Below are 14,672 nucleotides of genomic sequence, written 5' to 3'. Positions count from 1 at the left end.
GTGACCTCTGCCGCGGAACATACTGTAGCAAATTCGGATGAAAGGCGGGCTGGCGTATGCTAGGATGAGCATTGGTTTCGCGCCAGCGACATGCGGTCAACGCACTTGGCGCAAGAGCGCTTGAGATCTCGCTGGGCGACGGTTAGCAAGCCAGATTTCATAAGCTTTTGGTAGGCTGATATGTTGCGACAGGATCACTTGATGTCAAACATTGAAGACTCTGAATACTAGGGCAGTGTCTACCCCGAAAGGTGTCAAGTATGGGATAACGGCCAAGATGTCGAAGTGCTGCGACATGAGTGTGAGCAACATTGGTTTGATGGGCGGACGAAGGCAAAGGCAGTGCTCGCCCTGCACAAAAACAGAGCCGGCATCCAATGATTTGATCTCTGATGCAGTTGGGTGGCTCCCGATCGTGAACGCTGCTGGGCATGAGGCTGTTGCAGCGGCCTTCCCCCACAACTGAGGAATAGGCCGCCTAACTGAGCCGGCGACCCGGACGTGCTTGACGAACTGCGGGGAGAGTTTTGAGGATTATGAATAGTGTCGGTGGGGTGATTGTTGGGTCCAGAGGATACAAGTGGCGGCGAGGACGGCGCACGGTGATGCCTCTCTGCCTGGTAGAGCCCCAGGCATTCGTCTCGCTGTCTGACAGCATCCATTGGTGTCGACCCGATGGAATGGTTGACCAAAGAAGCGTGATCCAAGTTATTCGGGCTTGACTTGGTGACACAGGCGGGTCGTGACGGATGAGACAGGGTCAAGGCAGCGCCTCTTTGTGTGGACGGTTGGACGGAGCGAAACGGGGACATGGAGGGGGTTGAAGTGAGAATGGGATGTTGAGACCGACTGCCAACATAGGAAAGAGGACGGGCCTACCGTGGACTTGCGCCTTTGGAGCGACTGCAGCACGCGCGCCCAAGAGGCAACGCAACGACGCTCGTGATGATCAGCGTCGAGGAAGGTGCAACGCGACGGCGGAGGCTTGACGGCGGGAGCGACAGGCAGACAATGCTTCGACTAGATTACTCCGAGCAAAGAGCTAACAACCATGTAGCGGGCGTGCCGGCTTCAGCAGTCAGCAATGAATGGGCCGCCGAGCGACGTTGTTTGGTTATGCGCACGGCCTGCAGGGACTCGGGGTATCCATGGATGCGTCGCGGGTGGTGAATCGCGACTCGTGAGCAGCAGAACGGGCCGGGAGCTGGCAACGACATTTGATGGAGCCTTCCTTCAGGGCCCCGGACGCCAGGGCTAAGCTTCCTAGGGTAGAGACGGGAGGGACGGCGGCCTGGGCGGGCTGGCCGCTGTCCGGTGACCTGTGACTTTGCAATGGAGCTTCCCTGTCGTCATTCAGAGCTCCACCTGAAGACCCCGCCCGGCCCGTCAGGAGCGAATGGCGTCGGGCGCAGAACCGGGTTGCAGGGTGTGGGAAGGGGCCCCCAATGCGCTCCTGCTCTATTGTGAGATGGCCAGCAGCCCGGTCAGCATCCCACGAGTACAGGAGCCCGGCCGGTCAGCACCCACACCCGACGCAGGCGTCCCTCTAGGCGCAGGCGCAGGCGCAGGTGCAGGAGGTGCAGGCGCAGGCGGCAGCCGGCTCGTCGCGGGCGCCCAGACGGAGATGGACAGGGCGGCGCCCGGCAGACCAATCGAGGCGGCAACCACTGAGCCGGGTCGAACTGCCGCGTGCGCTCTGCCTCAGCCCTCCTGACGCGGCTCGGTTTGCTGCTCACCTTCCTGGGCCAGTGCCAACGCTGACGTTGAACCACCCTGGGTGGCCAGCAGGGCCGCCCGCCATGAGGTGAGGCTGAGTTGGCCCGAGTTGCGACATTTCCAGCCCCCCCACGAATCACTCTCGACATACCGTTCGAGCAATGCGTCACTGCACGGCCTCTGGATGTTGCCGGCGCCCGCCGGCGCGTCACGAGCCCTGAGCTCCTGACGCTCTCCGGGCCATGGCCGCCCCCCAACCGGCATGAAACCCGTGGATCCGGGTTGAGAAGCATTTGGAGGACATGTAACGTGTGCCGCGATGTGGCTCCGAGGGCCCGTCGAACCGTGTCGAGTCGTCGACTTGGGTCGCGTTTGCGGGTTCCACCAGAGGCGGCCGCCTGACGGCTTCTTTTAAAGCATGTTCTCTCCGCTGCAACGACAACATCAAAACGCCTCGAGGTGAGACACGGCCGCATTGCTTATTGCCAGCTAAATATCCGATAGCATTAAACAAGCGAATAAGCGTCGTAATTAGCTACACGCGCGTCGCGTTACATCCGCACCGAAACTCTCCGCAGCCGCCCCCACCATCGTCAAGAATCAGAACACGGTGCCCTTAGTCTGCTTCCTGTCGATAGGGAGGTTCCGCCAAACGAGCACGCACGCGACAATGAAGGGCAGGATGGCGCAACCGGCGATGACCATCCGCCGCTGGACCGTGCCATACGCCGCGACAACAGCGTCACGGATAGGCGTGCCCAGAGGATCGTGGAGCTGCAGGCGCATGTCGCCAAAGAGCGCCGCACTCTGATTCTTGGCATTGTCAGGGAGCTCCCTGTAGATCTCCACGGGCAGATCGTTGTTCCATATGGCTCCTGAGATGCCCAGGCCAATGGATCGGCCGATGGACGAAAACATGCCGTGCAACGCAAGAACCACGGCAATGTCCTGGTGCCCAACAGAAGCCATCAGCGCGAGAGGACCCGTCATGGCCCAGAGGCCTCCGGAAATTCCATGAAAGACCTGGCACATGACGAGGTAGCCAATATCCTCGCCAGGCTGGCGGAAATGGTACAGCAAGGCAGTGCCCAGAACACAAAACGGAATGCCGGAGACGGCCACCCAGTAGTACCGACCATACCACCGAAGAAAGCTGCGCCACTATTAGCATCTTGCCCGCTGTCGACAGTCGAGTGATGGTTGCACTTACAGCCCGATGAACGGAGCGAGGAATGTCGAGGTCAGCGAGTAGGCGTTGAGGGTATAGCCGGAAACGGTGATGCTCAAGCCGTGAACGACCTGCAGGTACGAATTGTAGTACGTGTCCCAGCAGCTGTTGGCGAAGTCAGAAAATGGAAAGACTCAGAAGGCATCCGGTCGCAACTTACAAGACCGACATAAAGAGAAATCCATCGAGCAGACATGCGCCCAGGATGGTCCGGTTCTTGAGGTACTCAAATGGCAGATACGGCACCTTGGCGAACCACTTCTCCCACACGCCAAAGGCGGCAAGGCACAATACTCCAATGACAAGCATGGCTATGATATAGCCAGTGGCCCAGCCGTTGGGTGCTCGCTTGGCGATGCTCATGGGCAGCAGGATCAGGGAGAAGCCTGCGATAGTGAGGAGCATGCCGACCACTAAATCAAGTCAGTACGGTCTTTGGTCAACAAACCCAGGGGATAAGCGCACCATCAAACTCGACAACGTAGTATTTCACAGACTCCCATGCGGTGCGCTTCGGCTTCTCCGCGAGCACCTGCAACTTCTTGGCCTTGGCCTCATAGTAGAGAAGGATGGCGACGACAGGGACAGCACACGCCGTGATGATGATGATGAAAGCGCCGAAGGCCCATCGGAAGGTCGACTTCTTATAGAAGAGCTCGGCAATGGGGGGACCGCCAAACGTCCCAGCAATACGAGGGCTCATATACAGACCCCACATGAACATTCGGTTGCGGAGGGTGGTCATGTCGGACAGGATAACCTCGATGATGTATCCGAGTCCAATGTGACCGACCCAGTAGAATGTCTGACCAGCAGTGTATGTCTCGACATTCTTGCAGAGCGCCTTCATAAGGATGCCGACGATGATCAGGACTATCATGAAGATGAAGCCTTCGCATCGACCGCGGATGTCGATGACCTTGGCGATGGCTAGCTTGCTGGAGCCGCCAACGATGGACGAGATGACGCTGACCACGGACAGGAGGCCATGCTGGCCAAATGACGAGGTGATGTATGGCTCTAAGCCGCCTGTTACGGCTTGGAAGAGCGTGTCGACGAAACTGACGAGATACAGCCTGCCAGGGAACTCGTCTTAGTACGGCTTAGAACCCACGTGCCTGGCTTCGCTGAAGACTTACAATCCAAAAACGGTCCAGAGGGCCTTCTTGTCCCAGACCTGGGTCACGGCCTCGACCTGCTTGACACCGTCCTGCTTGAACTGGGAACTGTCGTCCGAGTCGTCCTCCTTGCTGTGGGCGGCAAATTGTGCGAGGTCTTTTTCATGCGGGCTGGTCGTCTTCTCAATGTCAGCGGGAGGCGCCTCGCGTGGCTCTCCCACGATGCTGTTGACGTTCGCCATGGCCACCTAGTCCAATGTAGTGATAGTACCAGCGGATGCGGACACCACGAGAGGAAGGGATCTACGCAGGATTGAAAGACAAGAGGATGAACAGGAAGGGGTGTCTGAGCGTCAGGACGGCCAAAAAAAGTCCTTTATACGGAGTGCCGCAGCAGAGGAGGCGCGCGGGAGAGCAGCATCGCATCCGCTCCGGCGTGTGGATCCATGGAGCAGCATGTGGTCGACTTTGGTACCCCAACATGAATGGGTTCGAGCCAGTGCCACCGGACCGACAACGGGCTGCCAAGCTGGGCGATTCCCGGCGCATCACCGCCGCGGCAGCGGTGCCTCGCACAGGGCTAGCTCTTTCTCGTGATCAAATGATCTGATAATCGGGTCAAAGCAGCTCCACTGGACGAACTCTGCAAAGTCTCGCAGCCAACGTGCATCGGCCGAGGGATCCATGACGGCCAAGGATGCGGTGATTGGCATGGTCGGCTCTGCAACGCGACCATTCCTGCAGGGTTCCCGCGTATGGTCTGCATGTTCGCGTGTACTAAAGACTCAACGAGTGGTAGACGCTCGCCACGGGCCAAGGGTTTTGCTCTGCCAAGAGTCCTTAGCACCGGGTCTGGCTCCTTCGTCTCTTTTTTCTCTCTTCCGCGATGCCCCCTCCGCACCAGGGTCTGGGACTTTGCTTGGTGGTCTCGGAGTACGACGGAGCACGAGTATCCTGCAGACCATGTGGCGAGGCAACGTCGGACAGGGTCTCGTTCTTGTTGCCGGGTGCCTGTACCGAGCCGGATGGTCCATCGCTTCCATCCTGTTCTAAATCTGATCGCCAGTACTACATATATAATGCCAAGGCGAAGCCGCATTCCGGCGTCCGGACGACGTTGCCTCGTGGTCGGCAGGGCACCAGCCTTCAAAGCAAGCCTCACGGCGCCACGAAGCAAAGCCGTGCGCCAGGGCGGGCGGCCAGCTCCGGCAGTGTCCGGGACAGATGCGCCCCCATCCAAGCCCCGCGAGGGGCGCATCCGACGGTGGGAAAGGTTTGGCGGTTGTGCTTCGTAAAATTCTGCGCTAAGACCCCGATACCCTGGCGGCGGCCCAGGGACGGTACCCGGAGAGGGCTGCGCATGTGAATGCCAACTCCGATGTACTCTCCGAACTGCCGTCGCTCTCACTTGGTTGTAACGCTTGAGAGTGGGCAATGCGCAATGCCCGCCTTCGGCACTGGGCCATGGCAGACAGCGGCATAACGCGTGATGAGGGATGCCGAAGCCGGCGGTGCGGGTTTGGGTCTTGCACAGGACCTGTGAAGGAAGCAAGTACCCGTCTCCGCCGTCCGTCAATCATCAGCGATGATCAGATTAGATTAGATGGGGCACGGCGTGGCGCGGTTGTGGCTTTTAGGGGTGTTTTTAAGCATGCTTGGCCCACACGGGGCCAATCGCAACGGTCGCCACCTCAACGTCGGACACATAGAAATTCCCACCTTTCTCCCACCCCCTCGCCTCGACTTGCTGCTTTTATGCTCGGCCCATGCCCTTTCGCATCGTTCTGGGACCAGATCAGGTTTTGTCACTTTTGCGTGGGCACGGAACCTCCCCGAGGTTCGCTCAAGGTTTCCTCTTGACCACATGCAACGCTGGTTCCGATTCTGAGAGAATTCCACTCTGCACTGGAGTTTCCGGAGAAAAATCCCTCTCTCTCTATATGGCGAGTGAGTTGAGGAGTTGGGGAGTAGAGGGCGACTATTTGGCCCTAGCTCGGTGATGTCTTTTATTTGGTGACTACAGACGATGACCCCCAGTCGTGAAGCAATGTCAATCCTGCGGATGTTGCGTGCTGTTGACCGAGAGTCACATCTTGCCGGCTGGGCAGCTGCGAATGCAGTCCCTCCTTCATCTGCGAAGCTGCTTATGTGCTTACGTACCGCGTCAAAGCGACATTAGGCGAGCAGGCTTGACTCGTCCCTTGAAGAAACAAAAAAGATGCCCTAATATCGTGCACGCGCTCGCCACGCGGTCCCAGATAATTACTGTCTGCTTTGGAGTTAATTGCTCAGCGCTCGTGGTGTATATTCCGACTTCTCGGCCATGAATCGACGCCATTAATTATGTATCATGTCCGCGCTGTAAAATCCACCGGTCTTAGCATACGTCATGGGCCCAACCAGCAAAGCAGGGGGTCCAGGTAACTCTCCATCTTTGTCCAGAGGGCGATCAGCATTGTCTGGAAGGACCTCCGTAGGACTTCAGGCTTGCCATCTGATGGCTGAATGGCACCCGGTCTGGGAATGGAAATTTCGCCCTTGCACACGACAAGATTGCGTATTATCTCTTCAGATGATCAGACCGTCCGCGAAAACATGAATCCTATAGACATGAAGCCCTTGCATGAAGAAGCATGTAAGGGTTGCCTAGATGGTCACCATACGCTGCATGTGGCTTAGTGAAAGTAATGACACTTGGCACCAGGTTGTTCGCGACTTGGCGCGACAGCTGCGGAAATCCCGAACCGTGGACCGCTTATCCATCAGATAAGATGAAACCCCTCTGATCGTCGCTCGGTGGGCATGGTCTTGCATATCATGCAGGCAGCCAACGCGTCCAAGCTACGTAACACGCCACAACCTCACAAACTGCTCACTCACTATGCCACATACGGCATTCTATAATGGCGTCCCGGCTCACACACGAAGCTACTGTATATACTACGCTCATTTGGTGTGGGATTGACGTTGACGCACTGCAACGTACCTGGGTATCGTCGCAACGGCCAAGGAATTCCGCGGCGGTGGAGAGCGGCAGTCAAACTTGCGTAGGTATAAGATCCAGGTCGCGAAGCTCATTGCAATTTAGGCAGAGCAGCGTTCGGCACTTTTGGCTTTGCACTCCTAATAGCCATTGCATGGTAGCTTGGCGAATACTTCATCATGCGGTTTTCCAAGGGTGCCTTGTTGGTGCCTCTTCTCGCACATCTGTCTCTCGCCAAACCGGCCCCAGGCAAATCGACAACAGGCTGCAATGGCACTGACACCTTTGACTACATAGTCGTTGGCTCCGGGCCTGGCGGCGGTCCCCTGGCCGTAAACCTTGCTCATGCGGGGTACTCTGTGCTTCTCCTGGAGGCTGGCCAGAACCATACCGAGAAGGAGAGCCAGCAGATTCCGGCCTTCTTTGGCGAAGCACAGTTTGACGCAGAGCAGGGTTGGTGGTTCTACGTCAAACACTTCGACGATGAGGCCGAGTCTGCAAAGGACAGCAAACTCGTATGGACCCAGCCAAACGGCGAGCCGTGGGTCGGCTCCAATCCCCCGGAAGGCTCGAAGCAGCTCGGCTTCTGGTACCCGCGTGCCGGGACACTGGGTGGATGCGACACGCACAACGGCGGCGTCACTGTGTATCCGTCTGAGTGGGACTGGGACAACATCGCCAATGTGACGGGGGATAAGACTTGGGGTCACGAGCACATGCGATCATACTTCGAGAAGCTCGAAAGGAACACATTCCTTCCAAAAGGGACGCCCGGTCACGGCTTTTCCGGATACCAACCCGTCGGCGTCGGCGACGGCGCCATCTTCGCAAAGGACCAGCAAATACTTGCCGTTGCTCAGGGCTCTGCGGCAGCGCTCGGCTTCAAGAAAAGAAGCGAGAGCCACGACTGGGACGTCATCCTCAAAAAGGACTCCAACGGGGAGATCCCAGACCGGGATCTGCAAAACGACGCGTACCAGCTTTCTTTCAAGAGAGATGAGAAAATGAAGCGATTCAGCGCAGCGAACCGCGTCAATGAAGGCATAGCCATGGGTCTGCCCCTCACCGTCCGGTTTGATAGTCTCGTCACGCGGGTTCTGATCGATGGAGACCGCAAGGCATCAGGGGTCGAGTTCCTCGAAGGCAACATGCTGTACAAGGCCGACCCGCGCGTGCAGAAGAACGGCACCAAAAATGCCGGCAAGCGGCGAACTGTCAAAGCCAGGCGCGAGGTGATCATCGCCGGTGGCACGTTCAACACGCCACAGATCCTGATGTTGAGTGGCATTGGCCCAGCTGAGCACCTCAAGCAATTCAACATCCCCGTCGTGGCGGATCTGCCTGGAGTGGGCGGCAATCTCCAGGACCACTACGAAGTTCCCGTCATCCAGGAATTCCCCAACAACTTCACGCTATTTGACGGCTGCATCGTGGACAAGGACAAGGTCTCCCCGTGCTACGAGCAGTGGCGCGACAACGGCACTGGGCCATGGACGACGCTTGGCTTCCCGCAGATCCTGCTGTATACGACGAGCGTCGCACCCCGAGGCGAGCGGGACATCATCATGTACAGCTTTCCGGATGCCATCCGTGGACACCTTCCGCCGTACACGGACTGGCCCAAGTTCAAGGAGGGTGCGAACAAGTACACCGTCACTGTCGCCGAGTCGCACTCGCGGAACCGCGCGGGCACTGTGCGGCTGACGTCTTCTGATCCCCGAGACATGCCTGAGATCGACTTCAAGTACTTTACCGACGGGGCCGACGACGACATCCAGGGCCTAGTCGACGGCGTCAACTTTGCTCGCAAGATCTTTGACTCGGTGCCCGGGGTGAACGGGACGGGGTCGAAGGAGTGGTTCCCGGGGCGAAACGTGAGCTCCGTGGAGGATCTCCGCGAGTTCGTCAAGTACGAGGCGTACGGACACCACCCGACCGGAACGGCGGCGATAGGAGGGGAGGGCGACGCGCTGGCCGTGCTGGACTCGCGGTTCCGAGTCCGGGGCGTCAAGGGCCTCCGCGTTGTGGACGCGTCCGTGTTCCCCGAGGTGCCGGGAACGTTTCCCCTGATTGCAATCTTCATGGTAAGCGAGAAGGCGAGCGACGTGATTCTGCAGGACGCCAAGAAGGAGGGTGGCAACTGAGAAAATGAGGCCACCCCGTTCAGGTGCAGTGCATGGGTAACATGTGGTGGAGTGTCATGCACAAAAGAACGTAGTAGAAGCGAAGGCATGGGCGGAGGCGGCACGAGAAGAACCTCAGCCTACATTATAGACAATGTAACTCTGCAGGGAAATAAAAGCATGCACTGTTGCAGCATCTCAGGTACGCGTACAGTGCCGACTAACACTGCAGTTCAACTCAGTTAAAATGATGCCGCGGGCTCGTCTCGAGAAAGGGTGGAGGCGCCCGCGTCGCACAAATGGTGGTGGTGGCCCTGCAGCCACTTTAGCGGGCGCGTGGGGGTCGCGTGAGACCCTGAGGTGATCGTTGCGGCTTGACCGCCTTGCCCGCCCAGGCACGGGGCCAAGTTCCCGACCCCACCACCTCACCGCCCTCGGCATGACGGAAAGAGCAATCTCCAAGTTATTCTGCCGCCACCAGCGGCCGCGCAACGGTTTCTGCACGCTCAGCTCACACGACAAGCACCACGACAACCGCCGCCGCAAGCTCACGACCACAATGGCGCCTCCAAAGGGCTCGCGCACCACTGACGACCACAAGGCCGAGGGCGGCGCCGCCAAAGAAAAGTCTGCCGCGCCCTCGGCCGTCAAGATGCGCCGCGGCGCCAGCCAGACGAGCGCCGCGTCCCACGGCCCGGCCAAGGGCGCCAACGCGCCTACATCAGCTCCCGCCCAGCATGCCGCTGCCGCCGAGGCTCCTTCTCCTACCGTAAGCTTCCTCCGTGCTCTTGAGGGAGTTCACAATGCTGACGGGTGCCGATCTTATAGCTGAACTGGACCACGTTCGACCGCACCGCGCTGCACGCGTACCGTCGCGAGTACCGCCTCTCCACGCCGACGTCCTTCTCCAGCACGTACCACCAGCTCGTTCTTACACGGCCAGGGGGCATTGGGCTCTACTCGCCGACCATGGCGCGCCGAAACGGGGCCTTCCGACGGCAGACCAAGGAGCAGCTCGCCATGGCCGTGCGCAAGCATTTCAACGGCGTGGGCGTACAAGAGAATGACGTCATTGTCGACTTTATTCACAAGATACACAGCGAGAGGGTCGCAAAGACATCCGGACCGAGTCGCACAAGTGCGATTGTTACAAAGTAGACGGTGTTGGGTTCTGCGACGTGCTTCTTGTGGCATTTGGGCGGCGTTTGGCGCGTGGGCATTGAGGCTTTCCAAGGGATACCAACTGGCATTGACGTTATGGGCTTGCGTCTGAAGCCTGCAAGAACTAGCATAGACTAGATGCATTCACTTTGTTTAGAGAGGGTGTCGTCATTCGAAGCGCGTTCTCTGTGTGTGGCGTGTCGCAATCGAAGTTGACGTGGCTGTTGCAGCTCGTGCCTGCGGCCGCCAGAATCGATAGCAAAATGCCCTTGGCGGGCTGTGCGTCGAAATCGTGGCGTAGGTCCATTACCTTACCCAAACTCAGGTGTCTATTAAACATCAGCTGCGGCAGGCGGCCGATGCCTAGGTAGTCGTTGGCAGTGATGTCCATTGCTGTGCGGTGGTATGTTTTTTGGCCCCAAAGGCCCAAAATCTCCAGCAGTCGACACGCAATGATATGCAACAGGTATGAATGCTGCGAGATTCAATGATGACTGGCAATGGATTGCACAATAGCATAGCTTTGGAAGCAGTCGAAATGTTGCAATGCTTTGCAGCAATTGGCACGCGGGCCTTGTGCACCCATGCCAGGAATATGGTGGCTTGCCATGCCGAGGCCCCTCGGGACAACTCCTCGCCCCCGCCTTCCACTTTCGCCCCTAAACATCGAAGCAAGCCGCCGTGCCTCCACAAATGTTGTTGTCTACTTACATCTGCCCTATCCAACAACAACACAAGTCAAGAGCACTGGATTTAGCTGTTTGCCAAGCTTGTCTACGCCGGCAGCTCTATTAACACCGTCAAAATCGAGTGTCCCTAGCGCCGACGTTTAACTGTTGCTGTACGTAAGTACTTCTGAAGTTCTGGGACTGAGCCAGTCAGACGCTGAAGCGTATCCCAAAGGGGCATATAAAACGGCGCGCTCCAGCGTGACACAGAGTTTTGACTGCCAACATGGGGCTTTTCACCACCCATGACGCCTTCAACCCCAACAAAGACATACCATCATTACAGGACAAAGTCATCCTTGTCACGGGCGGCAACATTGGCCTCGGGAAACAGGCAATCCTCGAATTTGCCAAGCACAAGCCAAGGCAAATCTGGCTCGCGGCGCGAAACCTCGACAAGGCCCGGGCAGCCGTCAAGGAGATTCAGCAGCAGATTCGTGATGCGCCAATCAGGATCCTACAAATGGACCTGACATCTTTTGCATCGATTCGAAAGGCTGCTCGCATTTTCTTGGAAGAGTCTGACCGTCTGGACGTGCTCATGCTCAATGCAGGCATCATGGCGACGTTGCCAGGGCTGACCGAGAACGGATATGAGGTGCAGTTCGGGACGAACCACATGGGCCACGCGCTTCTCACCAAGCTTTTACTCCCAATGCTGGACAAGACGGCGCAGAGCAGCCCGGATGCCGATGTGCGAGTGGTGGTGCTAACGTCGGAGGGTCACAAACTCGGCCCCAAAGCGGGAATTCTCTTCGACACTCTCAAGACAGAATACGCCCATGTGGATGCCTTTGTGCGCTACGGTCAGAGCAAGTTCGCCAATGTCCTTTTCGCGCGGCGACTCGCTCAGCTGCGGCCCAGGCTGACCGTTGCGGCGGTGCACCCGGGGGTGGTACGGACGAACCTCGTGGCCGGCGCGACGGGCATGTCGAAGTCGGCGCGGGTGGCCGGGCCGCTCGCCAACCTTGCGTTCACGCCAGTGAGTGAGGGAGTCAAGAACCAGCTGTGGGCATCAGTATCAAAGCATGTCGTGAGCGGCGAGTACTATGAGCCTGTAGGTGTCCCCGACAAGGTGCGGAAGCTGGGGAGGAGCGACGAGCTCGCAAAGGCGCTGTGGGACTGGACGGAGACGGAACTTGAATCGCAATGTGGCGAGCCTTCATCGAAGTTGTGAGTGCCGGGGGTGCTCCCTCGCGGCGATAGTCTAAGAATAATCGACGCTTGTTTAGGACGCAATGGTGGTCGTGGCGGCGACCTAGTTAGTAGGCAATGCCGGGCTGATAGAGTCCCTGGATCCAGTGCTTCGGCAAGCGTTGAAATTCCGCGTCTCTGAGAAGTCGCAACCACCCCCCACGTCCAGGTCCTCATGCTCCTTGCTCGGTGGCCGTCTGTTCGCAGACTGGCGATGCTCCAGGGGAGATGTGGGCCCTGTTCGCATTCGCGATGGAGCTGGAGGATTCCACAGTGAGATATAGAAGCTCCGCCATTGGCCGATCGCCGACTTCGGGTTATGACGGCATTGGTCGCCTCAGGCAGAACGGCCCCGGCTCAAAGCCGGCAGAAAAGTTTCGGGGAGCACTGCTCTGCCGCTGGACCTCCCGACTCCTGCGTTTCCACTACTTGGCCCAGCGTGCTGTAATCGCGGCAGACAATTTCTCGAAAGGCTTGCGCTGCTTATCAGATGAATTGCTGTGGCTCATCATGAATTCTAGCCTGCTCACCAAGGCCGCTGCGCCTGCACGAGTCCTGGCGCAAACCCAGTTCGCCAGCCGACCTAAGCTCCGAGAATGCGTCGGCAAGAGGGCCCGAATCCATACGGCCTCATATCGCGTGACGCCTCGCGCCCGACCGACCAGTCAACGAAACAATTATACCCCTTGTTCGCGACGGGTGAGCCTGCCTTGCTGCAATTCAGTTACATCAGATATGCTGACTGCGTGACTAGTCGTTCCATGCCACCAACGCTCTCGCCCAAAAAGATCCCTATAAGGCTCTCGGTGTGAGCAAGAGCGCGACCGCCGCCGAGATTAAAAAGGCCTACTATGGCCTCGCGAAAAAGTACCATCCCGATACGAACAAGGATGCGACCGCCAAGGACAAGTTCGCCGACATCCAATCCGCCTACGAGATCCTGTCCGACCCCAAGAAGAGGGAGCAATATGACCAATTCGGCGCGGCGGGCTTCGACCCCAGTGGTGGCCCTGCGCCGGGAGGCGACCCTTTCGGCGGAGCGGGCAACCCATTTGCGGGTTTCGGAGGGCAGGGTGGTTTCGGCGGGGGCTTCAACTTCGAGGACATCTTCTCCGCCTTCACTGGACAGCAAGGTCCGTTTGGCGGGAGGCGTGGCGCCCGGGGCAGCCCCTTCCAGCAGGAGATTTTGGTCGGCGACAACATCGAGGTCCAGGCCAGCATATCGTTCATGGAGGCAGCCAAGGGCACGAGCAAGACCATCTCCATCACTCCACTTACCACGTGCGGGACGTGTACGGGTAGCGGCTTGAAGTCAGGCACGCAGCGGTCTCCATGCAAGGCTTGCAACGGGACCGGCACTCGGTTGCACTTCATGCAGGGCGGCTTCCAAATGGCGTCGACATGCGGGACCTGCGACGGCACTGGCTCGACGATCCCCAAGGGCTCCGAATGCAAGACCTGTTCTGGAAACGGGGTGGTCCGCGAACGCAAGACGATAACCGTTGATATCCCCGCCGGCATCGAAGACGGCATGAGACTCCGCGTCGACGGCGCCGGCGACGCCCCTCCCACTGGACGAACCGCCGACCCCAACACCCGGTCGCAGCGCGGCGATCTATACGTCTTCGTTCGCGTCGCCAAGGACCCCAAGTTCAGCAGGGAGGGGTCCAACATCCTATACACCGCCAATATACCCTTGACTACGGCCTTGCTTGGTGGCCAGGTTTCTATCCCCACACTGGACGGGAGCGTCAACGTCAAGGTCGCCACCGGCACCAACACCGGGGACAAGATGACGATGAGCGGCATGGGCATGAAGCGGCTTGGCTCGCGGAGAGGTGGCTCCGGAGATCTGAGAGTCGAGTTCAGGGTCAACATGCCCAAATACCTCAGTGCGAACCAGCGAACAATTGTGGAGATGCTGGCCGATGAGATGGGCGACAAGACTGCGAGACGTGTTATGAATGTCTCGTCGCAGCGGTGAGTGCTCTTTGTCAGGAGTAGTAGACCTGAGCCCAGACTGACGATATGTGCAGGCCCACGACTGATCCCTCAGACCCGGAGTCGCACAAGAACGAAGGATTCCTCAAGTCCATGTGGCACACGCTGACCAACCATCCGGCCCACCAGAAGGACGGCGAAGGCGAATCTAGCACTAGCAAGGACGACAAGAAGCAGGACGACAAGAAGCAGGACAAGCCCAAAGACGAGCCCAAGAAGTCTGACTCGACGTCAGGCTGAGTACCTACAGCAGCGTACGACTACTTCTGTACCATAGAGCATTGCAGGTGGAGGCGACGTATAGAGTGCATTTAGTGGTGTTCAAAAAGGGGATGACATTCAAGTCATGGCGTTTTCATGGGGGAGGGGGGCACGAACAGCGACCCCAAGACTCTTTGTGCAGATTTGCAAGCTAGCTTT

General features: G+C 58.3%; 5 protein-coding genes across 5 annotated transcripts; 4 read left to right on the top strand and 1 right to left on the bottom strand.

Moving 5' to 3' along the window:
- Window positions 1-2,316: 2,316 nt before the first annotated feature.
- On the bottom strand, window positions 2,317-4,304 carry PLICBS_000762 (uncharacterized protein; the record flags this gene model as incomplete). Its single annotated transcript, XM_018318201.1, has 5 exons — window positions 2,317-2,869; window positions 2,927-3,049; window positions 3,105-3,357; window positions 3,410-4,020; window positions 4,084-4,304. The coding sequence occupies 5 exons, from the start codon at window positions 4,302-4,304 to the stop codon at window positions 2,317-2,319; spliced, it is 1,761 nt and encodes a 586-aa protein (XP_018183726.1).
- Window positions 4,305-7,224: 2,920 nt separating this feature from the next.
- On the top strand, window positions 7,225-9,189 carry PLICBS_000761 (uncharacterized protein; the record flags this gene model as incomplete). Its single annotated transcript, XM_018318202.2, has 1 exon — window positions 7,225-9,189. One exon carries the CDS (start codon window positions 7,225-7,227, stop codon window positions 9,187-9,189), a length of 1,965 nt encoding a protein of 654 aa, XP_018183727.2.
- A 538-nt stretch (window positions 9,190-9,727) lies between these two features.
- On the top strand, window positions 9,728-10,326 carry PLICBS_000760 (uncharacterized protein; the record flags this gene model as incomplete). Its single annotated transcript, XM_018318203.1, has 2 exons — window positions 9,728-9,937; window positions 9,997-10,326. The coding sequence occupies 2 exons, from the start codon at window positions 9,728-9,730 to the stop codon at window positions 10,324-10,326; spliced, it is 540 nt and encodes a 179-aa protein (XP_018183728.1).
- Window positions 10,327-11,283: 957 nt separating this feature from the next.
- PLICBS_000759 (uncharacterized protein) lies at window positions 11,284-12,234 on the top strand (the record flags this gene model as incomplete). The annotated part of the gene is made up of 1 exon (XM_018318204.2): window positions 11,284-12,234. One exon carries the CDS (start codon window positions 11,284-11,286, stop codon window positions 12,232-12,234), a length of 951 nt encoding a protein of 316 aa, XP_018183729.2.
- A 527-nt stretch (window positions 12,235-12,761) lies between these two features.
- Window positions 12,762-14,492, top strand: PLICBS_000758 (uncharacterized protein; the record flags this gene model as incomplete). The annotated part of the gene is made up of 3 exons (XM_018318205.1): window positions 12,762-12,950; window positions 13,006-14,231; window positions 14,288-14,492. The coding sequence occupies 3 exons, from the start codon at window positions 12,762-12,764 to the stop codon at window positions 14,490-14,492; spliced, it is 1,620 nt and encodes a 539-aa protein (XP_018183730.1).
- Between the last annotated feature and the right edge of the window lie 180 nt (window positions 14,493-14,672).

Source organism: Purpureocillium lilacinum, assembly GCF_023168085.1.
Source record: "Purpureocillium lilacinum CBS 284.36 DNA, scaffold_1, whole genome shotgun sequence".
In the NCBI taxonomy this organism is placed as follows: Eukaryota; Fungi; Ascomycota; class Sordariomycetes; order Hypocreales; family Ophiocordycipitaceae; genus Purpureocillium; species Purpureocillium lilacinum.
The sequence above is the reverse complement of the archived record's forward strand: the minus strand, read 5'-3'. Positions and strand labels throughout refer to the sequence as shown.